Source organism: Phalacrocorax carbo, chromosome 21, assembly GCF_963921805.1.
Source record: "Phalacrocorax carbo chromosome 21, bPhaCar2.1, whole genome shotgun sequence".
Lineage (NCBI taxonomy): Eukaryota > Metazoa > Chordata > Aves > Suliformes > Phalacrocoracidae > Phalacrocorax > Phalacrocorax carbo.
This window is the reverse complement of record NC_087533.1, coordinates 1,085,713-1,104,126: the sequence shown is the minus strand read 5'-3', so window position 1 is coordinate 1,104,126 and position 18,414 is coordinate 1,085,713. Positions and strand designations below refer to the sequence as shown.

The following is an 18,414-nucleotide window of genomic DNA, read 5'->3' as shown; positions in this document are numbered from 1 at the left end:
GTACATCTCACCTTGGAACATCATAGGGAAGGAAGGATAGGGCCGTATCTCGGTGGGAAGTATTTGGGGAGTGTGGAAATTTGGTGCAGAAATGTGTCACTGGGATAATTTCAATGGGCAACTGTATGTATGAAAGCACCAGAGTGAAGAATTTAGCATTTTGGTACATTTTGTGCATTCTGCAGATTCAAAAATGGGCAATTTGGATGAGGACCAGTCAGGAATACCCAGGTGACCTTGTTTCTCCCCACTTTACCCCAAATCCCTGAGACTTTCCTTAAAGGAACACATCAGCTGCAGGGGAAAAATAAGAAATTGGGAAAAGTTTCTCAAATCCACAAAGGATGGATCGATGGGAGGGAGGACAAGCACAGCAAGCTCTCCCACTCTGACCATCCCAGAGACCTGGGCTCAAGACCAGCAGCTCTTCCACTTTGCGTGGCCACTACGGAGCCTGACGATGGCGTTTGCACATCACGCCAAACAAGCGGGCATGGGTAGCTGTGACGATAAAGCTGTGTTTTCTGACAAAGCCAGTGACAGACTCAAAACCAGGAGTGATAACCCAGAGCAAACATCCAAAATAGCCGAGCAGGGGCAGGGGGAGATCTGCCAGCCCCTGCCTCCTCCCTCGCCCTGCCCTGAGATGCCATGCCTGCCTGCATCCTTCTTGCTGTTTTCTTTTCTGCCAGCAGCGAGCCACTCATAGAAATGCAAATCTGCTTCCATTAAGGAGGCTAATAACGAGCAATTAGGATCCCAACTCTTGTGCTGCTCCCTTGGGGTGATCCCCTCCTCGGGGGAAGGTTCCCCTCCCTGCAGGGCTGCTGAGGACACCCTGATCCCACCAAGCCATGCTCTCCAACTCTTTTTCTCCCAACCATGTCTTCAGGATGTCCACCAAGGCAGGACATGGACATTTCCCTTCACAAGCCGGCTCAGCCGGTGCGTTCAGTCCTTGTATTGCTCAGGGAGAGCCTTTCCCAGCCAGGCTGGGCTCCTCCAGCACGTGAATGGTGCAGGACAGCCCAGCTGATGGGGTCCCAAGGTTTTTCCAGCAGAAATTTCTCCACCACATCGGGCAGGCTGACTGCAGGTCACTGACGGTGGCTTGCAGGTAGCAGCTGCCTGTCAGTGCCTCCTTCTGCCCTCCTACCGCTTCCTCAAGCCCCTGGGGAGCAATTAGTGCGGGTTGCTTAACAAATCTGGGAGAGCACAGAAGAGGAACACCAGGTGGGCTGGGCTCTTGCTTTGCTTCTGGAGCAAACAGCCCTTCTCAGAGGCCGGGTTCACCAAGGAGGTTTCCACAGGGTAGTTTAATCGCCACCCAAGCCCAGGGGTGGGGAGACCCTGCTGCTCTGCGGGGACTGCAGAAAACCAGCAGACCCTTAAAGGAAAGCCCCCAGTCTGTGTCCTGCATGATGGGAGGGGAGGGAGATGTTGCTCCATTCCTCCCCCTCAAAGAGGGACTCTGACGTCCCTCCCTGGCTCTGCTAACATCCCCCCCGACGTTGCCACCTTGTATTGCAGCCACCCGTGCAAGGTGCCAGCAGCCTTCTCCTCTCTCTTGCAGGGCCACCCATCATCTCCAGTACCCAAACGCAGCACGCCCTGCACGGCCAGAAAGGGCAGATCAAGTGCTTCATCCGCAGCACCCCGCCACCAGACCGAATTGTGAGTAGCAGCCCGTGGGTGCCTTGCACACCTTAGGGTGCCCTACGGCGCGCGAACCTGCCCCGGGCTGACCCCTCTCTTGGTTGGCAGGCTTGGTCTTGGAAGGAGAACGTCCTGGAGTCTGGGACCTCCGGGCGCTACACAGTGGAGACGGTCAGCACGGATGAGGGCGTTATCTCCACACTGACCATCAGCAACATTGTCCGGGCTGATTTCCAAACCATTTACAACTGCACCGCCTGGAACAGCTTCGGCTCCGACACGGAGATCATCCGGCTCAAAGAGCAAGGTGGGCATCGCTGAGGAGCCGGTGGGGGCTGGTGGGCAGCGGGAATTAGCACCTGGCCGGGCTGTAAGAGTGGGGAGATGCTGTGAGAGGCAGGAGGTGCTCAGAAAGCTCTTGGGATGTCAAAGAGGAAATTAGGAAGGATGGCAAAAATGTTCCAGCCATGCTAGCTGTAGGATTGCATCTTTAGGGTATGTGGTCCTGGCAGAGGGTCAGGAGGTGGAACAAGCCCTCCAAAGCCTCTGCTTGACACAAGTGTGCCCCATTTTGCCTGTCCTGCTGAAGTTGGAGGGCACGGGCCAATCCTGCACCCCTCGCTCCCTGCCCCACGGCACAAGGTGATGCTGCTGCCACAGGCTGGAGGATCATTTATAGCCTCAGAGAAACAGGAACCGGCTGTTACCAGACCCCACTGCTCCGCGGTGACGGGAGTGAGTGGGGAGGAAGGCGACTGGGCTGGTGGCAACCCTCCGCCCCGGCCACCAGCCATGATGCCTGCATGTGTTTTGCAAGGCTGGGCTTATCCACCCAGCCCCGACGGCACCTCGAGTAACTCTCAGGGGATGGCCAGGGGATTTCCACTCTTGGGGCTCTCAATAGCAAGGGAGGGAGATGGCTTTTGTGAGGAACGCCTAGCTCCTGGAGGGACTCCAGTTCTCTTCTATTTTATTAAATGCCAGGGCAGGCAGGTGGATTGTTCTCATTAAGCCGTGATTTATAGGCAAGGCGGCCGTCCAGATTAAATCAGAGCTAAATGAACCCCTTAAAATTAGCCTTGGGCTTCTTCCAATGCAAACAGAGCCAGTGGTTTTTCCAGGTCGTCTGCCAGTCAGCGGGAGCGCTCAGCGGCAAGCCTGGGTCCCGGCGGAGGGTGGCCGGGCAGCTGAGCCGGGCTAGAGCCGGCGACACAGCATTTGAGTCCACAGCCGGCTCCGCAGCCAAGATCCGAGCATCCCTGCTAGGCGATGCAAGGGGACATCCCTGCCCTGGGCAGGGGGACGCCGTAGGGTGGCTGAGGATGCCATAGGGTGGCAGAGCACATCCCCTTCATGGGGACATCTCTGCGCTCGGAGCAGAGGGCTGAGCGCTCAGAAAGACTGGCATGTGCGCTTGGGCTGTGCAAGGCTGTGGACACTTGCTTTATTTTCAAACAGGTACGGAAATGAAATCAGGAGCTGGTATTCAAGCAGGTATGGAAATCATGAGCTGACGGTGAATGTGAATTGTCCCCAGCCGTTACCACACCTGAGGACCCGGCGTCCTCCTCCTGGCCCGGCAACTTTTCGACAGGGCAGGGCAGGAAGGGGTGTAGGAAAGCTGCAGAGCAGTGACTGGGGCACGGACTGGGAAGCAGGAGCGGTCCAGTCTCCGCTCTGCCACTGACTCGCTCTGCAAACCAGAACCTCCTTCTGTGCCCCAGCTCCCCAGCCACGGAGAGGGGGATAATGTTACGCAGCCATGTTTTAAAGTGCTGTGAAAGAGACCACTTAAGTGCTATTATGGGGCAAAAAAGAGAGAGAAGTAGAAGTTTCCAGGGTCATTCACAGACATCAGCTTGTCTCAGCTCCTGGGAGAGTGCTAGCCAGCATCCATCGCAGCCAGAGCCGGGCTGAATGGCTATTTGGGCAGATGCTGCGGCATGTGCTGCCATCGTGCCTTCCTCGTCCTCTGCCAGAGTAGGGTTCATGGGAGAGCACATAGCCAGCAAACTGCTCCTCGTCAGCTCGCCCTTGTCTTTGGGACACAGTTTACCATCCCAGCCACTGGTGTCTGTCACCGTCCCTTTGCAATCGCCTTTTTTTGCAGCCCAGGAGAGCCCTGGCCACATTCCCCACCCTGTTCCCTGCATGATTCTCCATCACCTTCAAGCAGCGTTATTCACCATCACCACTTGCTTCTCACTGAGTTCTGCATTGCAGATCTCACTCTCCCAAAGCTGAAAGCCAGCAAGCACTCCCAGGGACCCCCGGCTCCTCTCTCCTCACCCTTTCGCTCTGTATGTCTCTGGGAGAGCCAAGAAAGTCCCACGATGAGTTACCATCATCAGCAGAAGCACTGCCTAGCAGGTGGCCTCAGGCTACCTGGAGAAGAAAATCCCAGTTTGTTTTTGTCTATGGCTCAGCTGGTGTGTTGGAGGATGCTGGTTTTAGGATGAGCTCCTTGGTGCAGCTGGAACCAGCCCCAGCATCTGCTACCTGAGCTCCAGCTCAAGGCTGCAGAGCACTCAAGGGGACTTGCCGTTTCACCGAGGGCCCCAGGGGAGAACTCTGGGTGGGTTTGGCGGTCTACCCAGTGGTCCATGCTCAAGTGACAAGTGACACTTCAAGGGACCGGCAGGGCCAGGCAGAAAATTGATGAGCAAGCCAGAAACTGAAAAGCATCAGCATAAACTACCAACCAAATCACTTGAAACAACAAGCTGAGCGGGGAAGATTAAAGGCTCTTTTTAGATCAAGTGTGTGCAGAAGAGGCTGAATTCAACCAGCATCATTTTTTTATCACCCCGCAATTCCCAAAGTAGGGCTTAGGACCCACAAGGCCCCATGACCACTGCTAAAGAGTAACATGAAGTGGCTTTATAACTCCCCTGCCCTAGCTAGGATTAGATAGCAACGAAGAAACCCTTTGCTGACTGCACAGGAAAGATGCTGGTGGAATTACGGCTCCTCCCAGTCCCACCAGTAAGGAGGCGTGCCCCTTAGGAAGGCTGAAAGGCATCCTCTGGGATCTCAAGTTCCAGGATGAAATTCATGGTCAACATGAGCTCCACTGCAGTGGACAACGAGAAATGGTTTCCTTATCAGGCGGTTGAGTGTCAGCCTTCAGCTGCCAGGCTTTGCTTCTCAGCTAGATTACTCGCGTGTCCCCATGTCCAGCAGCATTCCCGTTCCCCAGCAGCACAGGTGAGGAGGAAAGATGATCAAATTTTCCCTAGGTTCATCTCATCCATTTGCAAGGCAGGGGCCCCGAGGAGAAAAACACGCATTGGAGGTGTGCAGGAAGGCGGTGAGGACACACTCACCCGGCTTAGTCAGCCGTCCTGGAAAGGGTTGAACTCTTTTTGCCCTCTGTGGGTTCATAAGAGCCTCCGGGGTGCTTAGAACAGCAGTGGGGGACCTACAGATATCTGCTGCTTTTGGGGAGAGGGTCTTCAGGATGCTGTTTATCATCCTAGCCAACGACAGCAATTCGTGGTACCCACAGCTTTGGTGTCCTGCGAGTGGGAGTGCTGCCTGTTGCTGCCCGGCAATCACCCAGAGAGCAGGCACCAACCCAACCCTCGCCATTAAGTAGGAGCTGTGCTTTGAGAGACCGGAGGAACTGAGCAGGGAGATAACAAGGCTCTTGGGCTGCAAATCTGACCCTCTCACCGTAAATGTGATTTCATATTCCCCCCCTCCCTGCACCTTGCAAGCCTCTGCCTGGATCCGTGCAAATAAATCAGCTCTGCTGGCTGAGCCACGGTCTGAAATCCCCACCAGGAACCTCACTACAGAGTTATTGTAGGCAGAAGGAGGCGAGCACGTAACCCCTGCTCTGCAGCAAGCTCTGCTCCCCCAGGCTGCCTCCCGCAGGCCCCTGCCCGCACAGCCCCTCCCTGCAGCCCTCGCCCACCACAGCCACCTGGCCTCTGCTCATCCCCGGCACAGGCCATCCCTCCCATCCCAGTCCTCGTAGCAGCCTCAGGGCTTCGGGGAAGGGTGGCAGCGTTGGTAAGCCAAGGGAGAAGGCAGGAGACTGGCAGAGGCTGTGAATGATGGCTTTTGGGTTAATTCATCCATATATACTGAACAGCACCTGCTAAGACAGCTGAGCTACCGCCTCTGGCAGGCAGGCTTGGTGCCCGACTCCATCCCTCCATCCCAGCTCTAACTTTTCTCCCAGCCCGCTCTGATGACGTGTCTCTTTCTTAATAATATTAACACGCCGTCGTCTTCTGCACTTTTCATCCTTTAGAGATGCTCATTCATTAACCCGCAGGGTGCTATCGAGAGCGGTTGTCAACCCGCTCTTCTGGCTCCCTCTTCTTTTCTCCCTCCCAGGGGAAACTGAGGCACAGAGAGATGAGGGTTTGCACAGATTGCAGCGTGCGCCAGTGTCCCACGGGCAGCCCGTGCTGGCATCACCCACGCAGGGATGCGGGAGCGGGGAAGGAGGTCCATTTGGCCCCAAAACCCTCCCCAGACTCATCACTGAGCTGCTTTCCTGTAGCCGGGGGTGGGTCCCTTGGGAAAAAGCCACCTCTCCGACCTTCATCCCGGCTTCATGCTCCCTCTCCTTCCTCTTGCAGAGTCGGTGCCGATGGCGGTGATCATCGGAGTGGCCGTGGGGGCCGGCGTGGCGTTCCTGGTGTTGATGGCCACCATCGTCGCCTTCTGCTGCGCCCGCTCCCAGAGGAGTAAGTGTCTCCCCTGGCCCCGCCGCGTCCCTTCAGGCAGGGCTGGGGCTAAAACCTTGGTGGGGGGGTGAATGGAGGGAGTCACAAAGAAATTAGAGCCTGAATTTACTGACAAGACCCCAGCACGATCGGCTCCTCGTGTTGGTCTACCAGACATTCAGTGCCACTCGGCTGCTAACGGCATCCCTGCGGGAAAAGGGTTTCGGAGCGTGTGGAAAGCTGTGCCAGGGTTAAACGCTAATCCCTGTTAGCAGCACAGGCAGCTCGGGAGGCAGGCAGGGGTGTCCTGCGGGCCAAGGGATTGCAAAGGAACCTGCTCTCACTCCCTCCCTTGGAGAAATCCTGATGTCCAAGAGGGAGAAGTATCCTCACCACACCACGCCGGTGCTTAAAAACCCTCCTCGGTTTGTGCTCTCTGTTCTGCTTCTGGTTTAATTCCATTTTTCTTGACGTAAAATGCATATTTCCTAGGGGGAGATTACAGCCAGCCGAGGGGTTTTACATGGGACATTTTTGAAGCCTGGCTGCAGTGGGAATACAAGTTAAAGTGACATTAGAGACGCAGGTAGAGGAGGAGGGGTAAACAGCGTGGCAACATTTTGCCTCATTAAAAAGACACCAAGAAATTAAAGGAGGATTGTTGGCTAAATGAATAGGCATCAAACCAGGAGGGAGAAGAGCGTGATTGTCTGGTACATCTCAGGCCACGGGGGAGAAAAGGAGATACTTGACAGTGCTCCCGGCTCAGGAGACGCGTGGTACGGACGCCAGGATGCCAAGCTCTATGTGTGTGTGCCAGAAAACCCACTTGGTTTTCTCTTCTTTTTATTCTTCCCCCTCTTGATCATTTGCAAAGCAATCAAAAACACCAGGCTCCTCTTGGATTTGGATATGAACACACGGCCTCCCACAGCAGAAATGTGTTTAATTTTAAGAGCGGTAATGGTGCCTCTCCCTGTTTTATTCCATTTTTTTGAACTCTTGGAGCCTCCACTAGCAAGTATTAACAAATTAAATGGGGGGAAGTAATTTATCTTGCTTTTTGGGGGAGGATTGCTGATGGACAGGAGCCAAGACCAGGCTAATTCAACGTTGCAGAGGTCATTCAGCAAAGAGGGATGATTCGAGCGCCTGAAGAAAGCAGGGGCCGAGCCATGTTACCGTGTCAACGGTCGGATGGAACCAGCCGTGCTTTCCCCACGCCGCATCATTCGAGGCAGGGGAGAGCGTGTGGTTCATTACCTTTCTCTTATTTGATGTAACCAGATGGTGCGGGGTTCTTTACAGGACATACAGTTTAACACTAATGCCACAACAACAGATCAAAGACGTGGTGCGAGTGCCAGGGTTTAGAGCCCCTCCCAAGCTGGAGGTGTGCAGAGGGTCTTTGGGGGAAAAAGCAGGGCTTGTCCTTCCAGAAGGGGACAACCCCATCCCACCCAAACGCCTTGTGTGATTCATCTCTTGGGTTCCCAGTGGTAAATCAGGAATAAGAGGTGTTCTGGGGTTAGGAAGATATGTGCTGGGAAGCGGCTACTGGGGACGTGGTGGCATGGCACTGGTTTAAGTCCCTTTCCTCCCCTGGGTTTTCAGTGCTGTCCCACTTAGAAAGGACTTTTTTAGTCTCCTGTATGCAACGAGTTGCTGGGTCTGGGTGTCTTCCCAGCGTGCTCCCTGCTGTTCTTTAGCTCCTCCTGCAGTGTAAGTCCCCGGTTGCCCTGCCCTGGGGAGAGGTCTGCAGCATCTCGGGACCAGAGCACGGGTCCCTGTGCATCCCACAAGGCTCCTTTGCTACTTCACTTTGGGATAAGAGCAAGCGAGCAGAGTTCATCCAAGAGATCAGCAAAGATCCCTGCCCTGATCTCCCCTCCGTCCCCAAAGTGAAATAGGAGGAGGAACAGCTCTACATTTTCTGGAGAGCTGGACCCAACGGGGGACGCCAGCTCGGTATCAGACGCGTTGCTGGGTGCTCACCAGGGCTGCCACTCGAGAGGAGCGGGATGCCGTAGTGCTATCGAAGCAAATCCCGGGTGCGGGTGCAGGGGGTGCTGGTGGCAGTGGGGCTGCTTTGTCCCCCGTCACATGGCTCCAAAAGCCACTTGGAGCTGCCAAAACAGGGTCCCTCCTTGGTTTCTGGGGGAGCTGGGAGCACCAGTAACTAAACCAGCCCCTGAGGGACGCTCGTAGTGCAAAACCCTGCCGGGGAGGACTTGGCTGTCCCGGGATGAAGGGCTTTTATCCCAGTTTTGCAGGTGCTAATGCAAACTGGAGGCTGCGGCTGCTGTCTCCAGCAGCAGGTGAGCATTAGGAAGGTAGAAACACCAGGCTGAGAAGGTGAGGAAAGGACTTTCATCATGGTTAGTGGTGTGAAATCAGCAGAGGTATTACAGAGATCAGCTCGGGAGTGATGGGACCAGCAGAGCACTTTGATATCAGGAGAGGGACTCATTTCCTATCAGGATGACTGCAGATTCCTCTCTCAGGACAAATACCGGAGTATTGCTGCATCATTTAAAACAACAGCCTGCAAACAAAAACCCGTCAGCAAGCTGCGGGGACGGCTCTGCACAGCTCCTGGCAGAGGGGACAAGGTCACCCAGCAGGAACCCTGGAGAAGGCATCGCCTGGTGGCTGCAACCGGCCGCTGACCAAGACTGATGGCACTGGGGGAAGCAATTCCTGTCCTTGCTTGGGGAGGTGCAATAAAAAAAAAAATGCACGGGGTGCAGACACACCGAGCCTGGAGGCTCTGGAAAAGTGAGAAAGAAAAAAATAAAAAAGACTTTACTGCACATCTGTTGTTGTATCTTCAGTGACTTAATGGCCCAGAGTTATTTAAGGGGCAACACTCCCGGGAGAGGATGTGCAAGGCAAGAATTATCTTCTCCTTGTGATTAAAGATGGAGGCTCCGGCACCAGGAACGTGGTCCCAGCAAGAAAAAAATAAAAGGAAGAGCAGTAGCAACTTGCCAGCGAAACCCTTCGCCTGGCACCCTGAGACTTGGAGGCGTCTGTGGGTGGCAGCAGGGCTGCAGATATCGAGGGCACAGGATGCTGGGATGGATTAATTCAAGGCCAGAGCTTCAAGCTGGCCTCGATGGCGCGATTCAGTTTGGTTTACAGATAAAATCACCACCTCCTCCTGCGCGGCCCAGCCTCTGCTGGACTGAGTCGGTGCAGCCCTGGCTTGGCAGGGCACTGCCGGTTCCTGCGGCTGGAGGTAGAGCTGACGAGCCCAGCGGTTCAAGGTGGTTTGGGGTCCAGGAGGGTTGGCGCAGCCATCCTAGGAGGTGAGAGCCAGATCGCAGGCTGAAGCCCAGCTTCAAAGCTGGGAGCTGTTTAGATCTCACTGTTCAGCTTTGCATCTATCTCTGCTTTTCATCTCGGATTCACCTGGCCGTTTCTGCTCCTGCTGCTTGGTGTCTTTGGTTTCATTTTGCTAAAAATGACTTCTTCAAAGCACTCCTGACACCTTCAGGGAAGGCAGAAACGTTTCTCTCTGCCCTGCCTGAAAACAGGCTGCTTGGAGCAGCAGCCAGCAATGATTTTGTCGTTCCCAAAGCCCTGGCTGGGTCTTTGCTCACTGCTTGGCCTTTTCCACATGTATCTGCACCCCAAACCTGGGCAAGGCTTGTCTCAGGGAGCTTCCCAGCACCAGGGAGGAGCCGGTACGTGCCTCAGGAGCAGTGGTTCACGTGCTCCCCTAGCAGATGCTGTAGATCAGCAGCCTGGACAAGCAGCCCACCATCTGCTGGAGCAGTCCTGCTGCAGCCCAGCCCCTGGTGATAGCACCGCGAGTACAGCAGAGGCTAACCAAGCTCCCAAATTAATAAATCTGAGCTCCCTGGAGGCGAAGGTTTCACCTTATGGCAATGCAAACATTGCTCCCCCGATTCTCAGATGCGCTTTCTGAGCCAGGGTTCATTTTCCCCCGTGCTCGTGAACAACCTCGGCACTCAGTCGGGTCCCTGAGGATGTTCCACGATTGCCTTTGACCGACCCCTTCTCCATCTTGCTCTTTGCCCAGATCTGAAAGGTGTGGTTTCTGCCAAGAACGATATCCGCGTGGAGATCGTACACAAGGAGCCAGCCTCGGGCAGGGAGACGGAGGAGCACCCAACCATCAAGCAGCTGATGGTAAGGATTTACTTCTTCTTCCCCGTAAGCAATTACTCTGGTAAGTGTTTGATGGTAATGAACCCAGGCACATGTAGTTCAGTGCTGTAATCCCCACTCAAGGCAAAGATCCTCTTCCAAAAACCTTGCTCTTGAGATACACATTCCTCTGCCATAAAAGCTCCTCGAGTGAAACTTTGCTAATGAGGAGGGAGAGCTGGGAGAAGTTTATTGCAGTGGCTCAGCTGCCCACAGGGCTAATTGCAAAGCAAATTTGCCACCTCGCGTGGGGAAAGAGCTGCAAACTGCCAAGTAGACACACAATAGGTGAGCACAATATAATAATGAGCTAATTAGCCAGCGAGAACTGCACTCTCCTGGACGCAATTTAGAGAGTTATATGTGCAAAAATAATGTATGTGCGCACAGTTGGTCACAGATTGCTGTCGCTGGGGCTGTGGGGCCAGCCCGGTCTGTAATAACCTGGGAGGTGTCACCACTCTCTTTGCCCAAGGGGACCAAATGACACAGGCAGGGCAAGATGCTGATGACTGAGAGCCCAGGAAACTCACCTTCAGCCCGCGGGCAGGCGCTTTTTGGTCCGGGCTGCTCCTCTCGCTGGTGTCGCCGCTGTTCGCCGTGTCTCGGCCCCAGTTTGCCTTGGCTTTTTCTTGCTGGTGTCACGTCATAGGTGACAAAGAGAAGCTGAATAAATGACAAAGAAAGGCCAGTGGCCGTAAAAGGTGAGAGAAAAGAGTAGATAGGAAAAGGAGAAGGGATTGAAGAGGCTGGGGGCTGCTTTCTAGGCTGCTGGGTGGTTTTTTCCTGCTCTAACCCTCCGTTTCTTGGGCAGCTCTTGTAAGCATCGGTATGCCCTGCCTGCAAAAGCTGTTTGATGAATTGCCAGTGGAAAGGCAAGGCTGAGGATCATGGGGCGGGCAAAATCAATGTCTGATGATGCGCATGGACAGCAAGGGAGCCTCAGAATGAGAAGGCGGGAGGAGATGGAGATCTGGCACGTTATCCCAGCACCGCTGAGGTTTCTGTGCGAGACCCTTCATGCCCAGGAGGCCTTTGCCCTGAGGAGGCTGCAAATCCACGGTGGGATTTGCAAGGCTTTGCTCGGTGGAAGAACAGAGAAGGCTGGGACTCGGGTTTGGAGCAACCTGCTGAGATGAAGGGGAATGAGGCGTTTGCTTTCCACAGGGCCCTGTACCACCATCTGTACAGAAAGTGATCAACAGCGCCAAGCCCAGCTCTGGCTTCCACAGAAGAGGCTAAGATCAGCCTAAATCCTGCTCAAGACCTTAACCACTAAGCTGGAAGCACGCATGAAGCCTCAGCAGAGGAGACACACAAGGACCCTTTACCACTGACAAGCAAACGAAGAAGAGGATGGTCATGGGAGGCACAGGATCTTGCAAGGCATGGGGGGCTTGCCTAGATTATTTGCCAGAGCCAGAAGGTGATTTCACATCAACGCGTGCCCTTAATGAGGCTGGTGCTGGAGCAGTGCAGAGCTGCACCCTGCACGTTTCAGTAAGGATGCCGGCAGGATGGAAATGGTGCAGAAGAAAATGACAACATTTATTTGATAGCCGGGGAAAAAGCGTGCCTGACGGGGGGAGGTTTACAGAGCTCGTGTTTTAGCTTATCAGCAAGACTTCTGAGAGGTGGTTTAGTTCCAGCACAGTATAAAGGGGATATTTAAGTATGAACAGGGCAGGCAAAGTCAAGCGCTTTTGGATGCAACATGACAGAGCGTAACTGCCTGGCTGCTGGACCGGGAGAAGGTGTTTCTCCCCCTCTCCTGGCCAAATCCTGAAGATACATCGTTTAGAAATAACATCGTTGGCTCAAAGCTGTTCGAGAGGTTTGGACGAGATGGTCCATAGCCTCTGACCCTGATGTTGGGCAGATTTGGTTGGGGCATCCCACCTGGGAGAAGACATCAAAGCCCCCTCCCCTGCCTGCACCAGAGCCTCCCCATCCTCATCGGCCCTCAGCAAGAGCATTCCCAGCAAATACTTCCTGATTTCTTCTCTCCTCGGAGCCCCTGGGGACCCCGGTCTCCCTCCGCTCTGCTTCCGACAGCTGGTGCAAGCATCCTCCTCCAGCCATTAGCGACCCAGGCATCAGATGCTGAACAGATTCCTGGTAAGAGGCTCCGAGTTTGTCAATGAAACGATGGAGCGAGTTAAAAAAAGTCATCCTTGCTAATGAGGGGTGAGGAGACCTCCGCAGCAGCAGCAGGGGGGCAACGCACAGACCCCTTGCTTGCTCCCTACCCTCACCCCAAGACTTTCCTGCTCTCCCTCCTCCCCGTACCCGCATTATTTCCCCTGCTGCGTCTTCATTTGCCTTCCCTAAGCTTCTTGCACTATTTCCAGCCCGGGCTCAACCTCGACGGCGTCCTTTGAAATGATCTCCTTGCCCTCAACAATGTTCATAACACCTTGCTGTTTAATATCAACTGCGAATCTCATTAACATGCCGGGTGCTCGCGCAGAGAGATCATTAATGCAGATGTTAACGAAAAGCGGGCCACGCTTGCAAACAGCTCCCCTCTGCTCAACGCCTTGCTGCTTCACAGCAGCTTTTTCACCCCCCCATCCCTGAGCCTTGGCCAAGCCCCTGAGCTCCAGCACGGCCCGACCTGCTCCTGCCAAGCTTCGGGAGCGGAGATCCGCCCGCTGCACCGCGGATGGTGCCTTTGCTCCTCAGTTTCCCACGGTGTCGCTGCTTGGCCGGAGCATCTCTGGCTGCAGAGTTCCGGCGTGACTCTTCTTTCCCCTGCTAAATGCTATCGCATTTGTTATTCTCCAGCCATCTGTGACCTCCGCAGCGCTCTGTGCTTCTCACAAATAATTATTCATGCATCTCTAAATTCATTAACACCTTAGGATACGCGTCATGCTGTCTGATTTGCATATGTTCACATTGTCTCAGCCCCAGCTCCCCCTCCCTCCGTTAGCTGTTCTGCCAGGCGCTGCCCACAGACAGGGGAAAGGCTGCCAGCCCGCAGGGGCCAGAAAGCAAACAGCAGCCGGTGGCTGGAGGCAAAAGAGCCTGTTAAAGGGTCTGATCCTGGAAAAAATAAATCACAAGAGCAGCTTTGTCTCTCCTGCCAGGGAACATTGCACCTGCACGCCAATTTGGCTGAGCCTGGCCTGTGATTAGGGGGTTGAAGACCATCATCAGCTCCGACATGGCATAACCTCTGTCATCACAGCTGGGTGACTGGGTTTTATTCCTGGCTGGTTGGACTCCATGCCTCAGTTTCCTCATCTGTGAAATGGGGCTGATGATCCTAAAGGAGCCATCCCCCCCCGCCAGGAGCAATCGTGACCAGCAGGCAGGAGCATCCCAAGTCTTGGGGGTCGGGCAGACCCAGGCATCACCTTTAGTTCATATTTGGGGTGGAACAGTCAAAACAGCCCATCTGGTAGACAGGTTGATGATCTTTTCCTTGCTCACCTTTCTTTCCTGTCCCTATCCTGAAGCCCATCCCTCTGCTCCGAGAGATGTTCCCAGTTTGTTCACAGCCCGCAGATCGACACCGGACATGTTTTTCCACTCAGGAGCTTGGCTCAGGTCCCCACAGAAGAGGGAAAATCAAAAAAAGCAGAGGTGCCATTCAGGGTGAGGCTCATTCCTACCCTCAGCCCAGAGAAATGCTCCGAGTGCCCAGCGGCCGGTGCCACTGCAGCCCTGGGAAGCACCAGCAACCCCCGAGCTGGCAGATAGAGGCTTATCGCCCCTTACCCCAGGGATTTTTGCCCTGCCGAAGGGCTGGGTCAGAGGTTGCACCTCCATGACATCCGACCTGGGCCGGGAGGCTCAGGACACGTCCCTCCTATGCAGCCAACACCTTCCAGCAGCACCAGTACCTGTGGCGGCTGCTGCTGGGAGGGTACCAGCTCGGGCGCAGCACCAGGCCAGCGGGCCGGTGAGAAGAAGACCCACCATGTTAAGAAGAAGGAAAAAAATCACTGTGAAAACGGTGGGGATCTTTGCAGCTCGTGGCTCGGGCTTCACGGGGTGGCAGCGGAGCTGGGCCACCACGAGGCTTGGGGCAGCTGCCAAAGCACCGCGCAGGACCGAGCGATCACAAGGCAGGTAACACCTTCAGGGGCAATTGGTGCTAGTGTGCATCCAGCCAGTCACTGCCCGGGCCCCGAGACACGGGCGCCTGCCACAGCAAGCGCTTAAGAAAGGAAGAAGGACGCGAGAAGGATGGCAGGACGTACCGCGGGCTCCCGCCGGCACTGCCTTTGCCTAGCAAAAAGCAGCATTTTGGGGAGCGGTGGGACAAGGTGACGCGGCTTCACCTGGGGGCGTTGGGATGGAGAGCGCCGGCGCTCGGAGGGAGCTCACCTCGTCGGCCAGTGGAGGCAGAGGCCGGCATTTGAAGGTGACGAACCCTCAGCCGCTGGGAAAACCCAGCGGGGTTTTTATATTTGTGTGCTTGTTTCCTCGCCGGCAGCCAGTCCCCGCTGGGAGCAGAGGAAGCCACTGCCTCGGGAATCTATTAAACAACAGCCCTCGCCCCGGTAGGGTTTGACCCACACGAGTTTCTAAGTGCGGCTCAGCGGCATCCAATTAGCGGGAAACATTATAATTAAACACGGTGCGAGGGCTGGGGGAGGCACCTCGCCCGGAGAGAGGGGCTTGCCCTCGAGCCTGCCAGGTCTGGATGGATGCTCGGGGACTCCGGAGGGAGCAGCGTTTTAAAAAAAACATATTGTCTCCTCTAATGAAAGCAAAAAATTTAATATCCGGTCTGTCGGATTTGACATCCCAGCTGAAAGCAGCTTCATTTGGCGGCATTAAATGAGGGAGTGCTCCAGCGGGCAGAGGATTAAGCGGCACAGCGCTGGAGCTGGCTACTATTTTCATAATTTAAGCGCCTCGAGTGACCTTGAGACGTCACTTTGCTTCGCAGGGATGCGCTCCCTTGATGGCAGGAGCCAGGACAGCAAAGCTGACGCGATGCTCTGTAGCTGGTGGGGGGCGGGGGGGGGGTCATTCTTTTGCAGCGGGGGAAACAGGCAAGAAGCTTATGGATGCGGTTAGTCGCATCCCTTAGCCACGTCGGTCCAGGAGGGCTCGGAGAGGTGTGGCATTGGGAAATAGGGACAGCTTTACACCTCAACTGGCATGCCTGACCGCAACGTGGTCTTGGGACGGCGAAGGCTGCTGGCGCCAAACCGGATTAAGTCCTGGCACGACGTTCCCAGGATCGGGCTGTGCCCTTGGATTCAGCTGTGCTGGCAGGAGGGGAAACGATGGGCGCGTGGATCTAGCAGGCAGCTTTATCACCAGCCAGCTGCGTGGCAGCAGCGCAGCCGAAGGACCAAAGCATATTGATGGTTTCTCCAGCCCAGCTGGAGAAAACACATGGCTCCAGGGGGGGAAAAGTCTGCGCACGATGCTGGAGCATCCCATGCCTGTGCCAGCACGCGCAAGCACTTTGCTGGCTCGTGGCCGTGCGTTCGGACAGTTCTGGTCTCTTTCTTTCATGTATTTCCCTCTCCCCCGCTGCCTCTGCATTCGTAATCCCCGTTAACGTTGGTAACGGCGGTAACGTTCGTTAGCTCAGTCGCGTTTAACCAGCGACGGCAAGCTAACAAGCGTCCCCGCCGCCCGCCATTAACGGCGCGCGATCGCATCGGGGCTAAGCCGCCACACAAACTTTAACAACGGGCGCGTTAATGACCGGCTGTAACGCGCCGATTGGAAATTAAGTGCTGCGATGGCGCGTTACGGACGCCGCGCTCCGCTTGCACGGGGGCTCGGTGCCCTCTGACGGCACCTGGGCTCACTGCAGCCCCCAAATCCACGGGGTGCAGCCAGACCCGCAGCATCCTGCCAGCCTCCGGGGCTCAAGGAGCATCCCAGTGCCTGGACCGCTCCAACCATCATTGCAAGAGGTACCTTAAAATGGCTTAAAATACCCTGTTAAACCCGACATTAATTCTAGGCAGGTTGTGCCACTGGCGGGACTGTGCCTTTGGTTCTCACCCACTCTTGTCCCCTCTTCATCGCCGGCTCCAGCCCCATCCGCCGGTGTCACCCACACCCAAACCCAGCCAAAGCCAAGGAGGAGAAGGGGTGGCTCCTTTTGTTTCTAAAAGCCAGGACCTGTGAAACCCTTTCGATGGGTTTAATATGGCTGTCGCAGCCCCATCCCACGCCTTCGCAGCGCCGCTTTAGGGGGTTTAGGGTGGCACTGGCAAAAAAAAACCCCTCCATGTACCGTTTCAGCTGCACTGAAGCTAATCCTCAGTGACGCTTGTATTTACCCTGATAAATCAATGGCTGTTACAGGCTTTTTTTTTTCCCCCTTGGAAACTTCAGGTATTTTAATTTATTGCATTTAATAGCCATATCAAAGGCTTTCTGGAGATGAACAGAACGTGCTGCAGGGTGAATTTCCACAACCACTTACCATTTGAAAAAGGAGAAGAGAAGTTGGGCACTAAAAGGGACCGTTCAGGGTGATTCGGGGCTGTGATCAGGGTGGCTGCGAGCCCAGCGCCGGGGCAGAGGAGCCGGGCTGGAGGCGCGCGATCAATACGGGAGAAGATTAAAAAAAAAAAAAAAAAAGGCAGCTGAGAAATTGGCTGATAATTATTCTGTTTCTGCACTACCCCACCTCACCGAAGGAAGGGTAATTAAAGCCGTGGTCTAATTAATGTGAACCTTGCCCCCCCCCCCCAATCGCAGTCCGCCTTCAAAGGAAAACTAATGAGGCGGAGCAAGCTAGGTGAAGGCAGCACGTCGGGGGGGGCAGCATCCACCTCCAGGGGGGCTGCGAAGGAGCAGCAGGGGCAAAAATTGACTCAAATCAAATCAAAAGGAGCTTCTCCAGCCCATCCAGCCCCTCCTGACCCAGCACAATCCCAGCCGCGCTGGCAGGGCCAGGGTGGGCAAAGCCACCGGGACTCAACGCTTTTGAGACGAGCCAGTGTAAAGTGGGGGGGGGGAGGTGGAAATTAAGACTTTCACATTAATTACAGCATTGTGGCAATGCCAGAACCTAGCTGGGATTTTTGAGATGCTAGCAGCCAAGTTCAGTGTAAGGGGGAAAGATGGAAAGAAAGAAGGGAAAACAAACAAAAAGGCGATCTGGGGGGAGTTGTTTTGGGCGGGTGGGTGCAGACCCAACACTCGCCACAGCAAATTTAAATAATTCACTTTCCGCACCAGCCTGGCCTTGTTAGTCCTGAACAGAGGGGAAAAGGAAACCACAACTTGTAGCCCCAGGAATCACAGTGCTTTTGGGCAACCACCCGGCTCCAACCCCTCCGACACTGCCTGGCCGGAGTGTCCCCGTGCAAGTCCCTTAATCCAGGTTGTGGCTGACAACTTCTCTGTGCCGTGGGGCTCACCCCATGGCAGCATGGGGCCGCGCAGCCTCGGGGAGGGGGAGTGGTGGTGGACAACAGCGGGTGCTTGGCGCTGCTGACACCCACCTGCATCCTTTCATAGATGGACCGGGGGGAGTTTCAGCAGGACTCGGTGCTGAAGCAGCTCGAGGTGCTCAAGGAGGAGGAGAAGGAGTTTCAAAACCTGAAGGTGAGGCAGACCCTGGGGACGTGGCCCCCTCTGTCCCCAGCCCCATGAAGATATGTGGCTCAAAGCCCCCCCCAGGTCGCTCCTGCCAAGGCAGGTGCACCCCGGGGTGCCGGGCACCCACCCCCGTGCCCCTGCAGGGCTTGTCCCTTGCCCAGTGTTGCTTCTTCCAGGCTTCCTGTCCTTGTGCCGCATCCCCTGGTGGCACCAAGGGTGGCCTGTACCGGAGGGCTGTCCCTGCACAGGCAGGGATGCTCGGGTACCCCAGTGCTGTTCACTGGTCCCAGCACCCTTCAGGGGATTAAAAAAACCCAATGGGTGCCAGGGAGTGGGGTGCAAAGGGGCACCCACGCCTCGCCCT

General features: G+C 55.3%; 1 protein-coding gene across 2 annotated transcripts in view; it reads left to right on the top strand.

Annotated features, from left to right (window-relative positions):
* Nucleotides 1–18,414, top strand: part of KIRREL3 (kirre like nephrin family adhesion molecule 3) — a 347,109-nt gene that overhangs the window by 327,717 nt on the left and 978 nt on the right. Inside the window, exons 11-16 of one of the 2 annotated variants that reach the window (XM_064470893.1) lie at nucleotides 1,574–1,674; nucleotides 1,765–1,963; nucleotides 3,115–3,150; nucleotides 6,252–6,359; nucleotides 10,387–10,496; nucleotides 17,970–18,056. In XM_064470893.1, the coding sequence (XP_064326963.1) occupies nucleotides 1,574–1,674; nucleotides 1,765–1,963; nucleotides 3,115–3,150; nucleotides 6,252–6,359; nucleotides 10,387–10,496; nucleotides 17,970–18,056 (641 nt within the window). The remainder of the gene's footprint in view (nucleotides 1–1,573; nucleotides 1,675–1,764; nucleotides 1,964–3,114; nucleotides 3,151–6,251; nucleotides 6,360–10,386; nucleotides 10,497–17,969; nucleotides 18,057–18,414) is intronic. The other variant, XM_064470894.1, reaches the window with a different exon arrangement.